Source organism: Macaca nemestrina, chromosome 2 (assembly GCF_043159975.1).
Source record: "Macaca nemestrina isolate mMacNem1 chromosome 2, mMacNem.hap1, whole genome shotgun sequence".
NCBI classification, from domain to species: domain Eukaryota; kingdom Metazoa; phylum Chordata; class Mammalia; order Primates; family Cercopithecidae; genus Macaca; species Macaca nemestrina.
This window is the reverse complement of record NC_092126.1, coordinates 160460595-160482858: the sequence shown is the minus strand read 5'-3', so window position 1 is coordinate 160482858 and position 22264 is coordinate 160460595. Positions and strand designations below refer to the sequence as shown.

The 22264-nt window shown below is 49.4% G+C and overlaps 1 protein-coding gene across 1 annotated transcript in view; it reads right to left on the bottom strand.

Annotated features, from left to right (window-relative positions):
• The window catches only part of LOC105470270 (adenylate cyclase 5), a 165308-nt gene that overhangs the window by 58011 nt on the left and 85033 nt on the right, over window positions 1-22264 (bottom strand). Inside the window, exons 2-3 of the mRNA XM_071092343.1 lie at window positions 11690-11839; window positions 6923-7044 (exon numbers count right to left, since the gene is read on the bottom strand). Coding sequence (XP_070948444.1) covers window positions 6923-7044; window positions 11690-11839 — 272 coding nt within the window. The remainder of the gene's footprint in view (window positions 1-6922; window positions 7045-11689; window positions 11840-22264) is intronic.

The following is a 22264-nucleotide window of genomic DNA, read 5'->3' as shown; positions in this document are numbered from 1 at the left end:
CAGCAATGCCACTCTAGATATATACCCACCAAAACTGAAAGAACAGGCCAGGTGCGGTGACTCACTTCTGTAATCCCAGCACTTTGGGAGGCTGAGGTGGGCGGATCATCTGAGGTCAGGAGTTCAAGACCAGCCTGGCCAAAATGGTGAAACCCCGTCTCTACTAAAAATACAAAAATTAGCCGGGCGTGGTGGTGTGCACCTGTAATCCCAGCTACTAGGGAGGCTGAGGCAGCAGAATTGCTTGAACCCAGGAGGCAGAGGTTGCAGTGAGCCAAGATCATGCCACTGCACTCTAGCCTGGGTGACAGAGTGAGACTCCATCTCAAAAAAAAAAAAAATAGAAAGCACAGATATGAAAAAAGTATTTGTACACCCATGTTCCTAGAAGCACTATTCACAACAGCGAAAAGGTAGAAGCAACCCGGTGTCCATCAGTGGACACTCTGTATGGATCAATAAAATGTGGTATATTCAGACAATGGAGTATTATTCAGCCCTTAAAAAGGAAGAAAATCCTGACATATGCTATAACATGGATGAACCTTGAAGACATCATGCTAAGTGAAATAAGCCGGTCACAAAAAGCACAAATACTGTATGTGTCCACTCACATGAGCTACCTAGAGTAGTCAAAATCATAGAGACAGAAAATAGAATGATGGTTTCCAGGAGCTTGCGGGAGGGAGGATGGGGAGTTAGAGCTTAATGCGTATACAGTTTCAGCTTGTGAAAATAAGAAAAGTTCCAGAGATGGATGGTGGTGATGATGGTTGCACAATGTGTATGTACTTAATGCCACTGAACTATACATTTAAAAATGGCTAAGATGGTGAGTTTTATGCTATGTATTTTTATCACAACTAAAATAATCCATAAAATTTTTTTTTAAAAGACCCAACCCTAGTGACTCCACCAACAGGGCCCCCTGGACTGTCAAGCTGCTGTTCCTGTAGCACTTAACTCCCTCACTGAGAGGGTTGGATATTCCCTAAGGAGCAGAGACGGTGTCTTTTTCATAGTGGCAGGCTGTATATAGCAGCAGCTCAGTAAATGTTTGTGGAATGGATAAAATAATAACACAAAGACCACTTACATCTATAACTGGTATGGGAGTAGAGTTCAGAATACTTAAAAAAAATAGAGAGAGAGTCTTGCTCTGTTGCCCAGGCTGGAGTGTAGCAGCAAGATCTTGGCTCACTATAACCTCAGGCTCCTGGGCTCCAGCAATCCTGTTGCCTCAGTTTCCCAGTATTCTGGGCCTGGGATTACAAGCATGAACCATCGTGCCCAGCCCAGAATACTTTTCTTCATGTCAGGTTTGAGACAGGAATGCAGGATGTTCACAGCCCCTCCTCATGTGGTCTGTTGGCTGAGGGTGTGCGTGGAAGGTAAACATTTTCCACCCTCTGCCTACAGGGTGCACAATCCACCCACGGGTATCTGAGTATCTTGGACATTGTCGCGTGGTCATTATAATTCAGAACCATGCTGCAGCAGAGCCAGACACCAGAGCAACCTGGGGAACGCGGCCAAGTCCTTGAAGGAGACAGGAGAGGAGATAGTAACCTTAAAAGCGGGAGGTGCTGGGGAAACACTGAGGAGAGAGGGGATCTCTCCCCAAGACCCTGCCACACCCCTGATGTGTGGGGAGGTGGGCTGGCTACCCCATTGCCACACCAGGCTTGGCAGCCCCTCTGCTGGGACCCCAGCTGCAGATCCACAGGACTCTGGTGCCTGACCCCACCCATGCTCTATCCTGAACCCTGGAGCCCTGCGGGGAATGTTTCTTAGGCAGAGGACCAGCACCCCCTAGAGGAGACGGCCTTCTCTCCCTTCACCCAAAGAAGAGTCTGGAATGATTTCTCACCCACCCACCACCTACGACCTTTAAAACCTCAGGGCTCCAGCTCAGGCACAGACCAGTCAGGTGCAGCGCCATCCACACTAAGAACGAGCTCTCGTGAAAGCAGAGAATCTTTCAGAGCCCTCTTGGGCCTAGCTGGGGCGTTCTCTGGCCCCTGAAACTTTTGGGGTGTTGAGTTACCTGACCTTGACTCTCACCTGGTTGTCTGCCCTGCCTCAAGGGCAATCAGTCTGCAGCCTCCTGGGCTGTGCGGGGCTGGGGGCCTTCCATGCCCTACCTCACCTCAGCTCCCAGCAGCCCTGCAAGGAGTCCTGGGCTAGATAGCTGGGCCCCCTCTTATGGATGCTGCTCCTCTGTGCCTTTTATCACAATTAGAACAGAACAATAGAGCAGTACGTTGTCTAACATTAATACCCCATGAAGTCCGTGTCTCCTGGTCACTAAACCCTAGCACCTACAAGAGTGTGATAAACTCAATTGACTAATTATTCATTGTTTAGTGTCTTCTCTAACAGAAGACGAGCTTCATGATGCCAACGATGATGTGTACTTTAATCTGTGTCGCACTGCCCACCTCTAGCTGAGTGTCCTGCAGTGTGGCTGGTGGTCCCCAGTGATGAGGCAGAGGTCAAACACTAGCTGAATGGATGAGTGAACAGCCATCCCATGTTACAGATGAGGACTATCCCCATCCCATGTTACAGGTGAGGAAACTGAGGCTCTGATTAGGTGCCTTGCCCAAGTTCCCACAGTCACCAGGCGGCAGACCTGGGTGTGGACCCGTCTGCTCAACACAGGTGCTCATCTTGTTCCCTTCTGCTGACTCCTGGGCAAGGGTGAGCTGGTGATGCCAAGGTCTATCTGCATCTACCTTTGCTGTGACCCACGTGGTATGGCGCCTTCTCTGGCTGAGAAGGCCGAGACTGACTGATTTCTCCCCTCCCCAGGCAGAGTTCCAGGAGCTGTCCCTCCCTCCAGAATAGCCTCTGCTGGCATGTCCCAGAGGCCCTTGTCCCTCCCAGGTGTGGGGAGGGCACAGCCCCCCCAGCCCTGGTGCTGTCGGCTGCAGTGAGCGCAGGTATCTGGGGTGGGGGAGGACAGGCAGGAGGGCTTGCAAGCCACTGGTGGATGTCCCAGCATGGGCCCGGGCTCCAGCTGACCTGCCCCATCAGAAACGCTGAAACATTCCTATTTGTCACCACACATCGGACAGGGGAGACATCTAAATATCTCTAGGGGTCTCCAGGGGTCCCCTGGCCTCTGGCCTGCCTCTGCCCATGGCCAGTGGTGGCTCAGCACCAAAACATCCTACAGGCCCCTTGGCCAGTCCCTGGCCGCCCCCCAGGAGGTGTGTGCTGCACAACCATTCTCCTCAGGGGAGAATGAGGCCATGGACAGTGGTGGCCTCTGCCTGTCACCCCTCCCTACTCAAGACAAACTCTTCTCCCCAAACCCCCATCAGTCTCTTCCTCTTCCTTAGATCCAGGCCCAGCCTGTCATGCTGTGCAGTTGATTTATTTTTCTTGTGGCCTTGCTCTCAGTGGGGCTAGAGAACAGCATGTCATCACCCTCTCTAAATATTACAACTCTGCAGAGAATTGATGAATGTGACTCATCACCCTCCATTCTCCAACTAGAGAATCCCCAGGCCTTTCTTTGTTGATATGAGTGTGATCATAATCATAAAAATAACAGTAATAATAATAATGGCAGCTCACAATTACTGAACACTTGTTATGTGCCCGATATTGTGCTAAGCACTTTCCCCACATTATTCCATTTACTCTTTGCAACTCTATTATGTAGGTACTCTTCCTCTCCTATTACACAGATGAGGAAACTGAGGTTCAGAGTGGCTCAATGCCTGTAACTTGTCCTGGTCACATGGCCAGGAAACAGCAGAGTAGAGGCAACGTGCAGAACTGCTTAACCCCAGAGCCTGGGCCTAACCACTGTGCCCCACTGGCTCTCCATGAGCCCAGCCTCAAAGGGTGTTTTTAAACTATGATGTCACCCCTCCATCTCGTACTTAACCATCAACCCAAGCCAAAAGTTCAACCCCAAAACAGAGACCAGAGTGAGCATTGTGTTTCTACCAAGGGCTATAACCAGTGCTACTGATGGAACAGGGAAAGAGGCCTCAGAGGGACATTTGCATATGATTGCTTGCAGTTGGCCTCTGATGTGTACCAGCCACCTCTGTCCCTGGCGATGTCAGAGTCAGAATCATCTCTGACCCCATGAAAATTATAGCATCTTGTTTTTTCTCTCCTTTCATCTCTTTCCTGATTGCCATCATTGATCCTGGCACATCCCAGACAGAAATACCCCCACTGTAGCAGGGGTCTGATGTGCAGGCTGTGATTAGGGCAGTGTTCTTTTATCAACCCAAAGTCACTGCCTCCGTGGGAGAGAGACAGAGGGAGGTGTCACCCCAAGGGCAGTCACCGTAGAAGAGGCCTGAGTCAGCCCCTCTGACCAAACACCCTTGCTAGAGGGCTGGGGCCCAAGAGCCAGCACCATGGAACGAGGAATAGGAAGATGCCTGCTGAGTGGGAGAAGACATGGTGAGAGAGGGCAAGGAACTGGGCGAGGCGCAGGGGTGGCGGGTGAGCCGGCTGTGTTGGCCGAGGCAGGCTGGGAACCTGTGCTGGAAGGCCAGACTGCTTCTGAGCAGTGAATTTTCTGGATTTCCTTTGTGTTCCACTGAATGAGTGAAACCTGCACAAAGCTTGCGGAGCTGAGAGCAATCAAGGAAAGCACCTTTGTCCACGCTGTGCCAGGGACAATGCCTGGGCCAGTGAGGTGGTGAGGACAGGACCAGGAAAGAAAATTCCAGAAGGGGGAGCTCAGTGGCTTGGCTTGTACATGTTGGGACCACTTGGTGGGCTACCCCTTCCCACTTTAAACTTGAGCCTATGGGATCTGTTCTAATAGGAAGTGTGTTTCCTCATATGTCCTAAGGGGGAGACCCCTGGATTTCAGGAACTGCCATCAGACAGGAAAGGCCCCTGGTGGCTCCTCAGTCACAGACACACACACACATACACACACACACACACACACACACACACACACACACAGAGACAGGAAACCAAATCTCTCTCCTGTCTCTCCTCTGAGTCTCCTGTGAGCCTAAGGGCTCCCCAAACCTCCTTCCCACAGATTCCTCGGACACACTCCTTTCTCCTGGGCACGTAAAAACATATGTCTGGTAGTCAGGCTGGGTAAAAGCTAGTATCAGAAAGTGTTCTGGGGGTGTTTCTCCCATTTAACCAAAGATGGGATCTTGGAAAAGTTACTTCATCTCTGTGCCTCAGCTTTTTCTCCTGTAAAATGGAGATAATCACAGTACAGCCCTCTTCTTTGCTGTGGTGATTGAGTAGATGAATGCACTAGGGCAGTGGCTAGTTCAGGCAAGCTCTGCATAGGCGTGAGCTCTCACTGCTAGCGATCATTCCACCATGGGAGGGCCAAGGTGGGTGGGAGAAGCAGCAGGGAAACAGCACATCTGCACTGCCTGAAGGGCTCAAGGCCAGGAGTCCAGCCACGCACTCCACTTCCCTGAGCTCGGCTCAGCTGCAACACCCGCAGGTCTCTCCGGGATGTGGAGATTCAGCCAGGGGCAGCCGTCTTCCTGGGAGACCAAGGTGACTGCTGCCTACACTGTCCCTACCTGACAGAGGAGCGTGAGGGGTTGGGAGAACCCCAGAACTGGGGCCAATGTGTTTTGCAGATACATGTCTCTCCCAAAGGCTTAGAGTCTCAGTTTTGACAGACAGATGGAAGACACGCAGGCAGAATCCACAGTCTTGGATCCCAGGGCAGACTTGGGAACTGGGCAGTTCTCATTCTGCCTGAAAAAAACAGTGCTTCTCTCACCCCTGCCGTTGTCAGCCTCACCTTCTCTGTGTGTGTGTGTGTGTGTGTGTGTGTGTGTGTGTGTGTGTGTAATTTGCACTATTTCATTTAATCACTTCCTTGAAAACTCAGGCCAAGCCTCTAAAGAGTCCTCTTTACACCAAACTTAGAGGACTCGTGAGTCCCAGGGAAACTTGCCTGGGGAGAAGGAACTCTCCGGAAGGCAAACACAGCAGCTCCTTTTCTGGGCATATGGGAGGATTATCGGGCTCTCCAGGAAGCCATGCTGGATGAAGGCCACTGTATCGCTTCGTGTCCCCATGGAACTCATAAGCAGATTTTGCACTCTATTAATCTACATCTGTTTGCACGTCCCTGCTGTCAGCAGCTTCTGTCTAGGGAGGCGGCAAACATGCAGTGAAAGGAACGTGGGCTCTGGAGCGGCCACTTGGGTGCAGCCTGTCTGTACCACTGCTGGCTGGGGGACCTTGAGCTCTTGAGTCTTTTAATTTAGAACACATTCCCCACCCTTTTTTCTTTTTCCATGACTGACTTTTTAAAGAGTACACAATGTAGACTGTCCCACGTTCTGGATTTGTCCAGTTGTTTCTTGGTGATTTTTTTTTCCTTTAAATTTATTACGGAAAATTTCAAATAGAGTATATATGAAGTAAATAGCATACATGACCTATCTATCAACTGGGTGTGCTGATAAAGGTAGCTGGCTTGCAGTGCTGTCAGGAGGACTGGTGATAAGGTGGGCAGAGCCTGGCCCAGTGCCTGGCACGCACTGGCTTAGAAGGCATGGAAGCTGCCAGATGGTGGTGAAGATGAGATGATGGTGGTGACATTCGGGTCCCAGTCTATGCTTTCCGTCTCTCTTGGTAGGCTAGGAGCTCCTCCCCAAAGCGGGTGGTGGTGCTTCCTCCTTTCTCCTCCTCCTGTTTCTATTCTCTCCTTGCAGCCTCGCTGTCCCCCTCTCCCCACCCCCCAAAAAAGTTACAGGGGACACCATGATAATTCACATTTAACATACCTGGAGGGGTGGGGCTGGCATGCTCTAGACAACACATTCTCCAAAGTCAACAAACCACCCTGTCAGGCTGTGACCACTTGAAAGGAGGGAAGTGGGATGTCTCCGTGGGGGTCCAGCTCTCCCTCCCTTCCCTCCTCCTCCCCCAGCCTCACCCCTACCTCACGTTGTCATGTTTCTGGATGTAAATCTTATGGAACATCATATCCTCCTGCTTGGCGTTGATGTCTGCTTTCATCTCCATGGCAACATGACGGGGAAGGACAGACAGCAGGAGCCGCTCCTGCGGAGGGAAGCACATTCTTTCATCACGGCGCCTTCCACCTGCCTGGCAAGTGCTCTCTCCTCCACACCTGTGCCCCTGCCCTGGAAAACCTTTCAGGCTCTCCCGGGACTCCTGGGCTAACACTGTGTGTGTGTGTGTGTGTGTGTGTGTGTGTGTGTGTGTGTGTGTGTGTGGTGTGTGTGTGTGTGTGTGTGTGTGTGTGTGTGTGTGTGTGTGTGCATGCAGGCTACCTGTCCCCCATCTTCCCTCCCCAGGACACCATGTGATCCTTCCGCCTCACTCTCCACGTTTCTCTGGCAAAAATGCCCCTGGTGAACCTGTGAGTACTGAGCACCTCGGGTTAGAATCCTGGATGTCACTTGAGACTCTGCATGACCTTGGGCAAATTACTGAACTTCTCTGAGCCTCAGGTTGCTCATCTGTAAAATGGGGATGGAGTTGTTGGGAGCATTACATGAGATCCACTCCATCAGTTTTCAAATATTTATTGAGCACCTACCATGTGCCAGGCACTATTCTGGGGACCAAGAGAGTTAACACCAAGAGTGAGACAGGCAAGGTTCCTCCTTCAGAAAGCATCTGGTGTAATGGGGGTCTCGGGGGCTACTATGGGGGCACTGATCAGGGACACCTGATCTCCGCTGGGGTAGTCAGAGAGGGCTTCCTGTAGACTGGAAGGATGGGGTAGGAAGGAGGTGCTCCAGTTCCACTTGGGGGACAGTGGCCCAGGAGAGAGGGAAAGCAAGCTGACTTAGAGAAACCACATCACAACCAGCTACAGGGGAGGTGGGAGAGAAGCAAGTGGAGGGGCAGGCCACATCACAGAGGCTCACGTCAGCCTGTTATGGAGTCTGGACTATGCCCTCTTTCTGAGCTCCTCTCCTGGGCCTGCCCTGCTCCAAGATGCCCACCTGCCTCCCTGCCAGACCAGACTCCCTGTCAGGCTGGTGCACATCATTTGCTCATCACCAGCCTTTCATTTTGGCTGCCTCCAGCCCTCCTCATTCTCCTGCCCTTCACACCACACCAGATGCTAGAGCCACCCTCCTACGTGGCCCTGAGACTCTTCTGCTTCTATGTCATCTCTGCTTCCTCTCCCTCCACCTGGTCCCAAACATGCCATGTCCCACCTCTGTCCTCGCCCCATCCATGCCTGCATTCTGGGAGTAAATCCATGGCCAAGGCTCCCACTGTAGAGGTAGCTCTATCAGCCACTTCCCACATCCCTACCTCCTGTCCATGGCTCGCCAGCCTCCAGCTGCCCACGTGGATGTCTTGCCACCACCACCCTGACATCACACCCAAACCACACTCGCTTTCCCACACTGTCATTCCCCAATCACTTTTCTTTCCATTTCCCTGCCTTTACCCGGGACAGCCCCATTCTGCTGCACCAGTGTCGAGGCCCTGCCCACATAAATGGCTTTTGCTTTTCAGATCTTTCCCTCTGACACTCATTCCCTTCCCCTGAGCCGTACGCCCTGTCCAGCACTGATGAAGTCCTGCTCATCTGGAAACAGCTCTCGCACTTGTCCTTTCCGTTGTGCCTTCCTCCACTGCCCATATGCAGTTCTCACCTGGCTCTTGGATTCTGGTTGCGACACCCTGGACAGACAGCCTCCCTCTGCCCTCCCTGATGCCTGCACAGCCCCGATCTCTCTGAAACACTACCTGTGCTCAACACCGTCACAGGTTTTCTAGTTTCACCAGCCACATCACATACAGGTTTCTCCAGACCCACTAAACTCACTCTTCCTTATTTTCCACTGCAAATCAATGCCCATGTCCCCTTACCCCCTTGCTATGCCTCACGCTTGCCTGGCCCACTCCTGCCACCCCCAGACTGGCTGCTGCTCCTCTCCTTGCTGAAGCACCCTCTCCACCCCAACCTTAGCCTGTCACTGCCCAGGCCACCTTCAGGGCCAGACTGGATGACCGGGGCAGCCTCTAGATCACTTTCTTTGTCTCCAAGCTTGCTGCCTCTGGTCCATCCTCCCCTCTGCAAGCAAGCAACTGCTTTTCCTAAAACACACCAGACCATGTCGCCTTCTAAGCCTCCTGACCCTGCTGAGATCAGCCCATGCCCGCAGCCTGGCCTGGAGGTTTCCATGATCTGACTCCTCCCTGCTCTTCCACCTGCTGTCCCAGCAGCACTGAAATGAAATCCACACTCTGCTCCAGACAGAGCAGAACCCAGAGTCCCCTATGCTTCCTGGGGTCTTTCTTGCTGCTGCACACAAGCTCCTCAGCTGGCATCACCCTCCTTCTCCGCTGCTCCCCACCCTCCTTCAGGGTCTCCCTTTTCCCAGGAGGAGGTCCGACTCTGGCTGCCGGCATCCCCTCCCCACCTGCTGAAACCCCACATCAGTAGCCTGTTAACTGTGTGTGAGGAGAGGCCACCTTGGGGACCGGAGCTGTGTCTTGCCCAGTGCCACGGCCCACAGCCTTCTGCTCGAGAAGCTGACACATTCGTGAAGGGCGGTGTTCCCTGTGGGTCGGTCTGGCCCCCCAGGCAGCGGGAAACACAAGCACCAAAGGCCAACTCTTAGTAAATAGTTACTGGTGACAGAAATAGGAATTAAAAGACAGCGTGGGATGACTGGGAGAGACAGCACTACAAACCGTTTGGCTTCATGATAGGCCTCCTACATTTACAACCACCTCCAGGGCTGAGGGCCAGGAGGGGTAGTCAGGAGGCCGCTGGGGAATAATTCTGAGTCCAGTCATCACAGGGCCCCTAGAAGCTTCCCCAGGGAGCCCCGGCAGCTCTCTCTGCATGCCTTGCTGGCTGTGGCTCGCTGAGAAGCACCTGTCCGCAGAAAGCGTCCCCTCCTCAGCACATTGGCTCCGAATATGGAATGGCAAAAATATTTTCTCCCCTAAAGCCCTGTGGATTTGGTGGAATGTCTAGACTGGCCCAGGCCAGAGCAAGGAAACTGTGGCAAGCTGTAAAATGGTAATTCCCCTGGAGAAGTGAGAGAGGAAGCCCCAAAAATGGAATAAGGAGGAGGTATCCTGATCTCAGGTGAGAGACGCTGAGGCCTGGAATGGGGATGAGATAAGGGGCTTTTCAGAAATGCTGAGGCCTTGGGGTGAGCACGGTGCAGTGTGCCAGAGGTGACGTACATGTGTTAATAATAAAGGGCAGTGGGAGGACCCCAGGGACACTGCCAGCAAGGGCCTCCTTCAAGATGCTGGACCAGAAGCTCCGACAGGGCCAAAGAGTGAATGGGGAGAGCCAGGCCGAGGACTGGTCAGCGTAAGTGGGGACCTGACAAGACATGCCGACCACCGAGGCAGCACTGGAAAGGAAGTGGGGACATGTGGGGACTCGGGCGCCTGGAGAGGTACTACAGAGCTTTGCCCCCTCGTTTGGCTGTCTGGATGTCACCAGCCTGTCACTGTGACTCACTTAGGATGCAACCAGATGGCATCAAGGACGTCCCCCGCAGTAGTAAAACATTCTGCACTCAGGGTGGCCACAACATGTGCTCCATGCTGGCCTGGAGCCATGAGTGACCACTGCCATCTTGGCCCTTTCTCCATGTCCCCCACACTCAAAGGCAGACCTTCCATGTTCGTGTCAGCCATGGGGGCTGACGCCGCATGCGGCACTCAGGTGGGCTCCACTGATGCTTGCTCAGGGTCTGGGGAGATGATAATCTAAGAGGGGAGGGAAGGCCTCCGGTTTGGAGCAACCTTATCTCATAGGAGCCAGTGGGAGCCCCATTGCTCTGCAGACCTGCCCACTCTCTCCCCTAAGCCACACAGCCCCCAGGCCTCCTGTGTGGGAGCCATCACTCGGAGTCACCAGACCCCTACCTGATTCACACACAGGAGAGGAGACAGTGGGGATCCACACCTGGAATCCAAACAGGACTCCAACCCCAAAGAGGGAAGGGCTGGACCCCTGATGTGGCCCTTAGCTCTGCTCCCACCCCACCCAAGAGTGGTGCACACAGGGCAGGTCCCTCTTTGCACCAGGAATCTGTAACCCTGGGAATGGCCCTGCCTTCCCTGGCCCAGGCAGGTCTAGGGAGAGATGGAACTTTCTTCCTTCTCTGAACCACCAAACCCCAGAACTGAGAGAGAGGAATAGCCAGGTGTGGGCTGTCTCAGGGGATGAAGCTCCTGTCTCTTCTTTTCCCTCATCCCTCCCCTGTGGAGCACTTAATCCCAGTTAGGAACGCTGGCCTCTCTCCTTACTCCAACTCAAGGGGGGAGCAGTGTGGGGAGGGAGTGGGGAGCAGTGTGGGGAGGGAGGGGGAGCCGTGTGGGGAGGGAGGGAGGGGGAGCCGTGTGGGGAGGGAGGGAGTGGGAGCCGTGTGGGGAGGGAGGGAGTGGGAGACATGTGGGGAGGGAGGGAGGGACCCTCTTGCTGCTGGGCTTGTTTGCAAACCACAGGGACACCACATGGCTATGGGCACCTGGCCTTAGGCACGGGCAGGGTAGAGCTCCCTTCCCACAGGGCCTGGAATGCTGGACTCTCTCCAGGGGAAACATTCCCCACGGGTTGGGCCCCTCCCAGGGAGTGGGACTGGCAGCTGTAACGAGCACCACCTGCCCCAGGCCAGGCGCTCAGGGGAGGCGCATCTCGGGTCTCCACTCCTTCCCACTGCGCAAGGGCAGGGGGCTCACTCACCTGTTGCTGGTTCTCCCGCTGTGAGTGGAGCCGCGCCTGGATGCACTCTCGGGTCTCCTGGAAAGCCTGTCTCTGGGAGACCTCAGCTGGGTAGTGGGTGCAGACACCCACGATGTTGGTGCAGGAGAAAATGAGAACATTGGAGACAAGCTGCAGAGGGAGAGAGGAGCACACCGAGCTCAGATCCTGACCCTCCTGGCCCCAAAGTGTGGAGCCCTCAGCCCCTGTCTCAGCAAACTCACACCTGGCGCTGGCAAACAAATGCTGAGGGCACCCCACACGCAGCCAACCACTGGGAGCAGCCGGGCATAATCGATCGGGCTCTCTGATGTCCTCACAGCCAGAAGTTTGGCTGGCCTGTCTTGGGGTATGTCTTTTAAGGACACTGAATCACCTAGTAATCATACTAAACATGCCTATCGTACCAGAAATGAAAAGGTTACATGTACTGTGACAGAGCTGTGTATGTGCTGGAGGCAGGAGGGCCACCGCAAGGAAGGTGCCACAAGGGTGCTGGGATTACACTTTTGAAAGTGTGATAGAGTCCAGCACAGGCAAGGGGCCACCCTCCCCCAGGGATCAGCTCCAACGAATCAAGGCCTCTCAAATCCCCTCAGGTCCCCAGCACTGTGCTAAATGCTCTAGGGAACGAAAGGACAAGGCTGGCCAGTCAGGGTCCGTGGCCACAGTGGGTCTCCACTCCTTCCTCCCTAGGCTTCTGGTCTTTCTGTTACCAGCCCTCTGACAACCACCACACCAGCTGGCCAGTGCCTGCCACTCCCCTGCTTCCCAACAACTGAGATGTGTGTGTGGAAAAATACCACTGACCCTCCAGGTCAGCAGAGTTGAAGCTGGAATTCCATTGAAGGAAATACTTACTGAAAAGCTAAGGGAAAACGAAACACAATACAACACAACGCGGAAAGCAAGGTTATATGGTACATTCAGATCCCAGTGAGTGATGCGTAGGCAAAATTTCTCTTGGCAGATAGAGCTCCTGGGTATCTGAGTACATGGGTCCTGTTGTCGTTGACTTGGGGCCACATGGGACAGAGCCACACAATGATGCTCCGGCTCCCAGGCTGTGGGGGCTTTGAGCTGCACCTCAGTTACTCCCTCCAAAAACTTCCTTCTTAGTCCCAGCTCCAGAAGGGGAGCCCGGGTCAGTCGCTGCACCTTCTGTTGTGGCTCCCTCAGCCCTCAGGAGGCCTGTGTTGGTCCCAAGTCCTGGGGTATGGAAGGCACTTGGCCATTTGCATCCCAAAGGGCCTTGCTGTGGGATGTTGGCTACCTGGCAGTGGCCCCGGCAGATGACTCCTACGCTCTTCTCAAGGGGCCTCTTGGCTCTCGACTCAGGTCTGCTTTCTACCTGAAGGCTTTGCCCACCACAGCTTTGAGGTGGTCCTGCCCTTGCTCCTTGCTGAATGTGGTACCACCTTTCCCTGGAGACATTGCATGGTGTGTATGCCCCAGTCCATGAAAAGACTTTCTCTTTCCCATTTCAGACTCTTACTCCCTACCGGCTGAAGAATGCCCTGAGCTCCCCATGTGTCTCCTGGATACGCCTTCCAGGAAGGGGCAAGTTCAGATTTCCAGCTCCACTGCCTCAGCCGACTATTGTTGCTGACTTATAACTCCCATATTCTTCCACCCCAACCCCATCTACCCTAGAATCCCATCGCTGTCATTTTATGTAAACACACGGCATAGGAAAAGCCAACCTATTTATCACAAGGAAAGAAGACCCTTGCTCTTCAGAAACTGACAATCCACTTGAAGAGTGTTATAGATGGAATGTTTGTGTCCCCCAAAAGGACTGTTGAACCAAAGAGTGGCTGGATGAGCCCGTGGCTTCTGGAAGATTCATCAGAGGCAAGAGTGCAGGAATGGGAGACGGGTCCAGACACTGCCACAGAAGCCCAAAGCATGAGGGAACAAAGACCTGTGTGTGGCTGGGAGCCAGTCAGGGCAGAGCTGACACAGAAGGAAGAGCCCCTAAGACCAGGGAGAAGAAAGTCCAGGAGGAAATAGACCGTGGCCTGAAGCAGTAACCAATGCTGTGATTATGAAGTGAGATCCCAAAAACAGGCCTCTGGGAAGTCACTGGGAACCACTGGGAGAGGATAAGGAGGAAGAGACGAGGAAGTGAAGGTGGAGGGGTAGGCCACAGGGAATTCTGAAGGATGATCTAGTTAGGGGAGATCTGTGTGAAAAGAGAGGAAGGTGCCAGGTGATAAAAACAGAAGTGAGACAGGAGAAACTGGGAAGGAGAAGATAAGGAGCTAGCCTCAGACAGGCTAGTGCATCATGAAAATATGATACAACATGACCAAATGGGCTTAATCCCAGGAATGAAGGCTGGTTCAACTTCAAAAAGCAATCAATGTAATTTTCCATATTAACAGACTAAAATTTAAAAACCATATGATCATTTCAATAGTTTCTAAAACATCATTTGGCAAAATGCAATATACATTAATAATTTTTAAACTTACCAACTGAGGAATAGAAGTCCCTTAATCTGATCAATAGCATATACAGAAACCTACAGCTAAATTATACGATACTTAATGGTGAAAGACTGAATGCTTTCCCCTAAGACCAGCAACAAAGCCTATTTGTCACTCCTATTCAACATCACACCGGAGGTCCTAGCCTATGCAATCAGACAAGAGAAAGAAACAAAAGACACACAGATTAGAAAGGAAGAAATAAAACGGTCTCTATTTGCAGATAACATGATGGTCTACATAGAAGAACATCAAAAAATTTAAAAAACTACCAGAATTAATATGCAAGTTTGGAAAAGTCATAGGATATAAAATTAATATACAAAAAGCAGCCTACTTTTATATATGAGTAAATACCAATTGGAAGTAAAATTTTTAAAGGTATAGTTGGCTCTCTATATCCACAGGTTTTACATCTGTAGGTTCAACCAACCTTGGATCAAAACTAATAGAGAAAACATAAGCAGATGGCTGGACAGAGAAAGAATGGCCTTCCCTCTTTCTGAGGCCAGAAAGAGAGGCCAGAGTCTATTTTGAGACATGACCCCCAAAGTAATTATCAAGTGTCTGCTGCAGCATCTCTGTACTAATCCTCTGGGTCTCTCCTGCTGTAATCTGACTCCTCCTATAGCCAGAAGGCCAATAGCAACCGACAGTGCAAATCCAGGTAAAAAGATGCACGGTAACCCAATATCCATCCAAATGGCTTTGCTAAGCTTAGTGTGCCTTGGTGTTCATCTCTCTTCTACTAAACACAAAACCAGGCAGGCAGAAAGAGGGTGCTGTGGTTTGAGGGTGGGGTCTTGAGCAAGGCTATTGGAAAGGTCGGATTTCAGCAAGTTGGACCTGAAAGTGAAAAAGAGATTAATAGCTGCCTCACTCACACACACTCACACCATCTGCCAAAAAAGCAGGAATCTGGGCACCAGGTCTTAAAGGGTGCTAAGGTCCCTGTGCAGATGCTTTGGTTATGAATAGTGAGGAGGTTATCGGTAAAATCTGATGGAATTCTGCTTACACACAAAGGGAGTCTGAAGTTTGAAAATGATCTCACACCTTGGGGACAAGAAAGTATGTCCAAATGCTGCCGGGCTCTCTTCTCCACTCAAGCAGTGACCAAATAATGAGCCACCTCTTACACCCCCATAAAGACAGGCACAGTAAAAGTAAGTATAAACCCTGTCCTTGTGTAAAGGACCTAATTAGTAAATAGTAACAGATATCAGTCACTGCTGAGGCTTCACAATAGCAGGTAAACAGGGCCTAATTAAGGGTTTATTGGTTTTCCCTGTGCTGGCCTCATGGGACACATCTAACCACATGGAACACAAGTGGGGTGTGTGTGTGTGTGTGTGTGTAGGGAGTCAGTGGTATGGGGGAGCATGTGACATATGCCCACATTACACCAAGTGGAGTGAAAAGGAGACCCAACAATACAGCAGACTGCAAACCTGGAGTAGCCTCAGCATCTGCTTTAAAACAAGCGGCCGGATGTGGTGGCTCATACCTGTAAAACCAGCACTTTGGGAAGTGGTCCTTGGGTGGATTTGGAAAATCAGATCTCACCTCTTTGGCTTGCACCTCATCGGGGTCATTACAGACTCTGAGGCACAGGGAAAATGCTGTAGTCTGTCTACTCTGTCCTCACAAGTGGAGGAAGATCTGGAAAAGGGAGTAGGGAAGAGTGGACAGGCCGAGGTGGGAAGATCACTTGAGTCCAGGAATTCAAGACCAGCCTGGACAGCATAATGATACCCCATCTCTACAAAAAATAAAAATAAAACATAAAAAAATTTACCAGGTAGTACCAGCTACTTAGGAGGCTGAGGCAGGAGGGTCACTTGAGCCCAGGAGGTAGAGGCCGCAGTGAGCTATAACCATACCACTGCACTCTAGCCTGGGCAACAAAGCAAGACTCTGACTCCAAAACAATAACAACAAAAAGTTTAAAACAAGCCCTGCAGATGGATGGGGTCCAAGTGAACAAGGTCCAGGGGGTCACAGGACCACATCAAGAGGGACTCCACTAGAAGGGGAATGTTTGACTCTCTTCTCAGAGTCAAAACCAAGGGGAGATGCCGAGGAATATTTAATACTTCTAAAACCCCAGCATTTCTGAAACCCAATCTCTGGCTGCCCGCAGGCTGCAGGTTTGATCTGAGCCAAGAGTGGGAAGTTACGGTGCTCAGTTTGTGCAGTGTCTCCTCGGGAAGACTCAAAGAAACCCCAGCCGCCGGCCTCAGGCACTACGGTCGTTTCTGCCTCTCCTCTCTGAGTTTTCAGGGGGCTCTGTGGGCCTACTACAATAGGCTTGCTGCTGGATAATCCTGGGAATGGTACAAGGCAAAGGGGAGTGAGAAATGCATGGTTTTGGAGTAGAAGGAAATGAGTTAGGGAAGACCCCTGCTCAGTTTGCTCTTTTATGTGGTTCCTGTTGCTGATAAGTCAGCTTGCTCCTTGCAGTATCGTTCACAGGTGAATGGTGGTGGCTGTGGTAGGAGTCAGAACTTCCTGGGGAGCCAGATTTAGTGATGGGGGAGGGAGCAGGATGTTCAGCTAAATTTGAATTACAGACAAACAACACATACATCTTTTAGTGTAAGAAGGTTCCAGGCAATATTTGGGACCTACTTATACTAAAAAAAATTATTCATTGTTTATCTGAAATTCAAATTTAATTAAGTGACCCATATTTTACTGGGTAACCCCACCAGGGGTCCTTTTCAAACCACACCTGCCCTCCCCCAGTCATGACAACCCTCTCCCCAAGCTCTTGTCCACTCTTCCCTACTCCCTTTTCCAGATCTTCCTCCACTTGTGAGGACAGAGTAAACAGACTACAGCATTTTCCCTGTGCATCAGAGTCTGTAATCACCCTGATGAAGTGCAAGCCAAAGAGGTGAGATCTGATTTTCCAAATCCACCTGAGGACCACAAGATGCTGGACCACCTCAGGGACCCTGGGGGCAGAGGACCAGCTCCCCCTGCTCTGGCTAGCAGAAAAGGAGGAGAGGCCCTCTCCTGCAAGGTGTCCCCTGGCCCCGGCCCTAAAGACAGGCACAATTCCTTCCTGATTTAGTCCTTTGTTGGTTTACAAACACATAAAACTAACAACGAAATGAATCCCAAATAAAAGAAGCTGACATCCTAGCAAGAGTTCCTTCCTCCTACACTGAATTTCATTTGTCTTACACAGTGGTGGCGGGAAGCTCAGGGAACCTCGGCGGAACCCCATCAAGATATAAAATAAAATAATTCAAGGAAGAATAATCTTAAATTATATACTCTTAGAAGGCATATCGGCATGGTTCCTTGTACACTGCACCATGCTCGATTAGGTGCTTAATTTTTTTTTTTAACTATTACATACTTTTAACTGTTTTTCTAATCACAATGAGTGACACCTCTAAAATTTTTCCTTTCACAAAGAATCAAGATTGCTGTATGTGTTTTGGTAATCAAAGCTGCATTATATCTGCTTGGGGGCTTTTGTGACGAGGTCCTCTTTCAAGGAGGTGGCCAGTTCTATACCACTGGCTCTGGACAAACATCATCAAGCCCATCTCTCTGCTCACTAGGGTCCTGCCCAGACAATATCCCCCTTCTCCTCTCCTTTCCAGCTAGGATCTAGCTGCTCTGGGATTGTCATTCTCCCTTGCTCTGGAACTTCCCCTCGACTCAAGAACTGAGGATGCTTCCTGAGGGGCCTCCACCTCTGTGAACACCATTCTCTATGCCAGAGATCCTCAAATGATACCCTTAACATTATGACATTTTCCTACCCTAAAACCCGCCAGGACTCTCCATTACCAGTAAGATAAAGCCCAAACTCCTGTGCCAGCATCAATGCTCTCTAAGTCTCATCATAGACCACATTCCCTGTCTCATGCCCACCCCAGCTACTAACTGTGTCTGAAAAAAACAATCTGAAATACGATTTTAAAGTGCAATGTTTAATACAACTTTAATGTTACTAAAATTAGAGCATGAAATATTGACAAATCAACAATTAGCATCTGCTTAATACATTTTAAGGAAAAACAAAATAGACTAAAATGTGAAGAAAGACAAGTATCTAGGAGTAATTGGGTACAGCAATATACAGTCTGCAAAACACTTTCTCACATGTAGTTCATTTCACACTCATCAAATCCCTATAAGATAAGCAAGTTAGGCAGCATCATCCCCCTCTGCCAATGAGGAAACTGAGGCTCGAGGCAGGGGTCCTGCCTGGAGTTACACAGCAAGGCAGCTGCAGAACTGGGATCACAGCCATCTCTTTCTGAGCTCACAGTTCATCCTACTCTACTGTACTAAGCTGTTATTTATCCCAATTTAATTTAGATCTAGTTTTGTTTTATTCTATTTAATAAAGAGACACTCAACTTTCTCTCACCCTTGTCCCAGGCGCCCCAGGCCTTCTTCATAGATCCTGGTCACATAAAGTACTGCTGATTAGGGACCTACTCCCAGCCACTGCCAGATTCGATGAATGTCCTCTGGGGTCACTCTCTCTAGGGAACTCACAGCTATGGGTAAGAAAGGCCCACCTGTCTCACAAAGCCAAGTCTTACTCTAGCGTAGCTTCCCTTAATTATTTTTTATGGAGATACAATTCACATACCATAAAATGCACTCTTTTAAAGTGCAAAATTCAGTAGTGTTTAGTGTATTCACAAGGCTGTGCCACCATCACTACCAACCTTAGGACATTTTCAACATCTCCAAAAGAAACCCCATGCCCATTAGTCACTGCCTATTCCCCACCCCACCCTCCCCCAGCTCCTGACAACCACGAACCTACTTTCCACCCCTATGGATTTGCCTATTCTGGACACTTCATATAAATGGAAGTGAACAATAGGTGGCCTCCTGTGTCTGGCTTTTCTCGCCTGGCATATTTTCAAGGTTCGTCCACGTGGTAGCACACACAGACTTAGAATCCTTTATCCAAAATGCTAGGGACCAGAAGTGTTTCATAGTTTGGATATTTTTCAGATTCTGGAATACTTGCATATACATAATGAGATATCTTGGAGATGGGACACAAATCTAAACATGAAATTCATTTATGTTTCATAAACACCTTCTACATGTAGCCTGAAGGAAATTTTATACAGTATTTTAAAATAATTTTGTGCATGAAACAAAGTTTGTGTTAAGTACTTATGTGTGGAATTTTCCACTGTGGCGTCATGTCAGAGCTCAAAATGTTTCAGATTTTAGCGCATTTCGGATTTCAAATTTTCAGATTCAGGATGCTCTACCTGTATCAGCATTTCGTTCCTTTTACAGCTAAATAATATTCCACAGCACAGATCTACCATATATTGTTTTATCCGCCATCAGGTATAGACATTTGAGTTGTGTCCAACTTTTGGCTATTATGAATAATGTTGCTGTGATGAACATTCATGTATATGTTTTTATATGGATATATTCTGTTTTCTTGGGGATATACCTAGGAGCAGAATTGCTGGGTCACACGGCAACTCTGTGTTATTTGAGGAACTACCCAACTGCTTTCCAATCACCTGCACCACCTTACATCCCCACCAACATTGCATGGGGGTTCCAATGTCTCCACATGCCCTGTCAACACTTATTTTGTTATCTTTTTCATGATAGTCATCCTAGCAGGAGTGAGGATGGTATCTCATTGCGGTTTTAATGCCCTTAAATTTGTAAAGTAAATAGCAACAATTGCAAGGGAGATAATGTCTTCTATAACTTGCACAGCTGTGCCTTTAGAGAGAAGTGGCCACATTGTACATTTTATTTTTTGTTATTTTTAGTTACTTATTCCTAGGAAGACCCCATGCTTTGCGCAACCAGAGAGAAATAACAGCTTTCATGTAATAGTGCTTACATGAACAAGACAAACACTGACTGAGTGCCTAGCACTGGGAAACCATGCCGCCGGCCACCTTGCCCTCTAGGACTCCAGATCTGGTGGGGAAGTCAGACAAGGTATGGAAGTGGTTGGGAGGACATAGACTCTGCAGGCTCCACAATCTCTATCCTCTATTCTCAAGTTAATTTCATAAACATTCAGTCCCCAGAGAATATGCCAGAGGAAACACCCTTAATATACAAAGTATTTTGCCAATTAACAATAAATGGGTAGAATTTAACAACAAAAAAAGGCTGGGCACAGTGGCTCATGCCTATAATCCCAGCACTTTGGGAGGCTGAGGTGGGTGGATCATGAGGTCAGGAGTTCAAGACCAGCCTGGCCAATATGGTGAAACTCTGTCTCTACTAAAAATACAAAAAATTAGCTGGGCGTGGTGGTGCGCACCTGTAATCCCAGCTACTCGGGAGGCTGAGGCAGGAGAATCACTTGAACCCAGGAGGCGGATGTTGCACTGAGCCAAGATCGCGCCACTGCACTCTAGCCTGGGCAACAGAGCAAGATTCCTTCTTGGAAAAAAAAAAAAAAAAGAATTGAGCAACAACAACAACAAAATGGGTAATGTGGATGAATAAGCTATTCAAAGTAAAAATACAAATGATTTACAAATGTATGATATCAAAAGATGTGAACCCTCACTAGTAAGCAAAGAAATAACAATAAAAGCAGTATTTTGCCTATTAAAATATCAAAGCTTTCTTTTCATAGTAACAATGTTGGCAAGAATGCAATGGAATAGGCGCCCTCCTACATTATCAGTGGGAATGCAGATCAGCATAACCTTTCTGGAAACCAGTTTGGCAATATGTATGAAGAGCTTTCCAAATATTCATACCCTTTAACCCAATAAATTAGTTCCCTCCCAGGAATCTATACCACAGAAACCTCAGTAGCTTGAACAGGGCTTTATGTCCAAGGATGATTATAAAAGTTAACAATTAGAAACAGCTAAATGTTGAAAAACTGGAGAACAGTTAAATAAATTATGGTGCTCTCACCAGGCACAGTGGCTCACGCCTGTAATCCCATCACTTTGGGAGGCCAAGGAAGGAGGATCACTTGAGGCCAGGAATTTGAGACCAGCTTGGGCAACATGGTGAGACCCCATCTCTACAAAGAAATAAAAAATTAGCCGGGCATGGTGGCATGCACCTGTAGTCCCAGCTACTCGGGAGGCTGAGGTGGGAAGACCACTTGAGCCTAGGAAGTCAAGGCTGCCGTGAGCCATGAATACGCCACTGAACTCCAGCCTGGGTGACAGAGCAAGACTCTGCCTTAAGATAAAATAAAATAAAACTATGGTGCTCAATACCCTAGAACATCTCAAAGCCTTTAAAATGTCTTATTTAAATAACATTCAACATTGTGGGAAATTTTCCAAAATACAATGTGAAGTGGGGGAAAAAAGAATATGAAATTGCATATACCTCATGAGCCCAGTTTTTCACATGTATACATTTCAAAATGTTAACAGTGATGGAATATCTCTAGGTTGTGGGATGATAAGTGCTTTTTTACTTTTTTTTCTTTATACCAATGAATACTCTCCAACGTTTCTATTGTATATATTACTCTAAAAAGAAATACTGATAAACTTATATAAAGAAAGAAAAAAGTACATGCTTGTGCTGTGAGTACGGCAGGCTGAAGAATCTTTCCTTTTGACAGAAGAGATAAAATGAGAATGAAAATGCCTGTAAAACCAGAGAGAATAAGTCAAATGGGAAAAGAGATTCAAAATAGAAAAAGAAATCATGTCTGGGCAGTGGGGACTAGGACCCTTCCTGGAGAAGCGTCTGCAGATGGGAAGGACCTGGCCAGCGGCATCCCAGTGGAGGGGCATACAGGTGACGCAAACAGCATCAATATGGATGGGGCAGAGGAAGAAGAGTCCAGGGCTACACTGGGAACACCAGGTAGTCACCGCTGACCAGAAGCAAGGAGAGGTGGTCAGAGATGAGACAAGGGGGTTTATGGCCAGATCATGAAAGAATTTTTTCTATGTCAGAGTAAGGAACCAGCACATGATCTAGGAGGCGTTAAAAACTCTTGATGGCTGCATTTACAAAAATAAAAAGTATATTAATTCCCCAAATTATAAAATGTACATTCATTATGGAACACTTCAAAATCATGGTAAAGGAAAAAAAA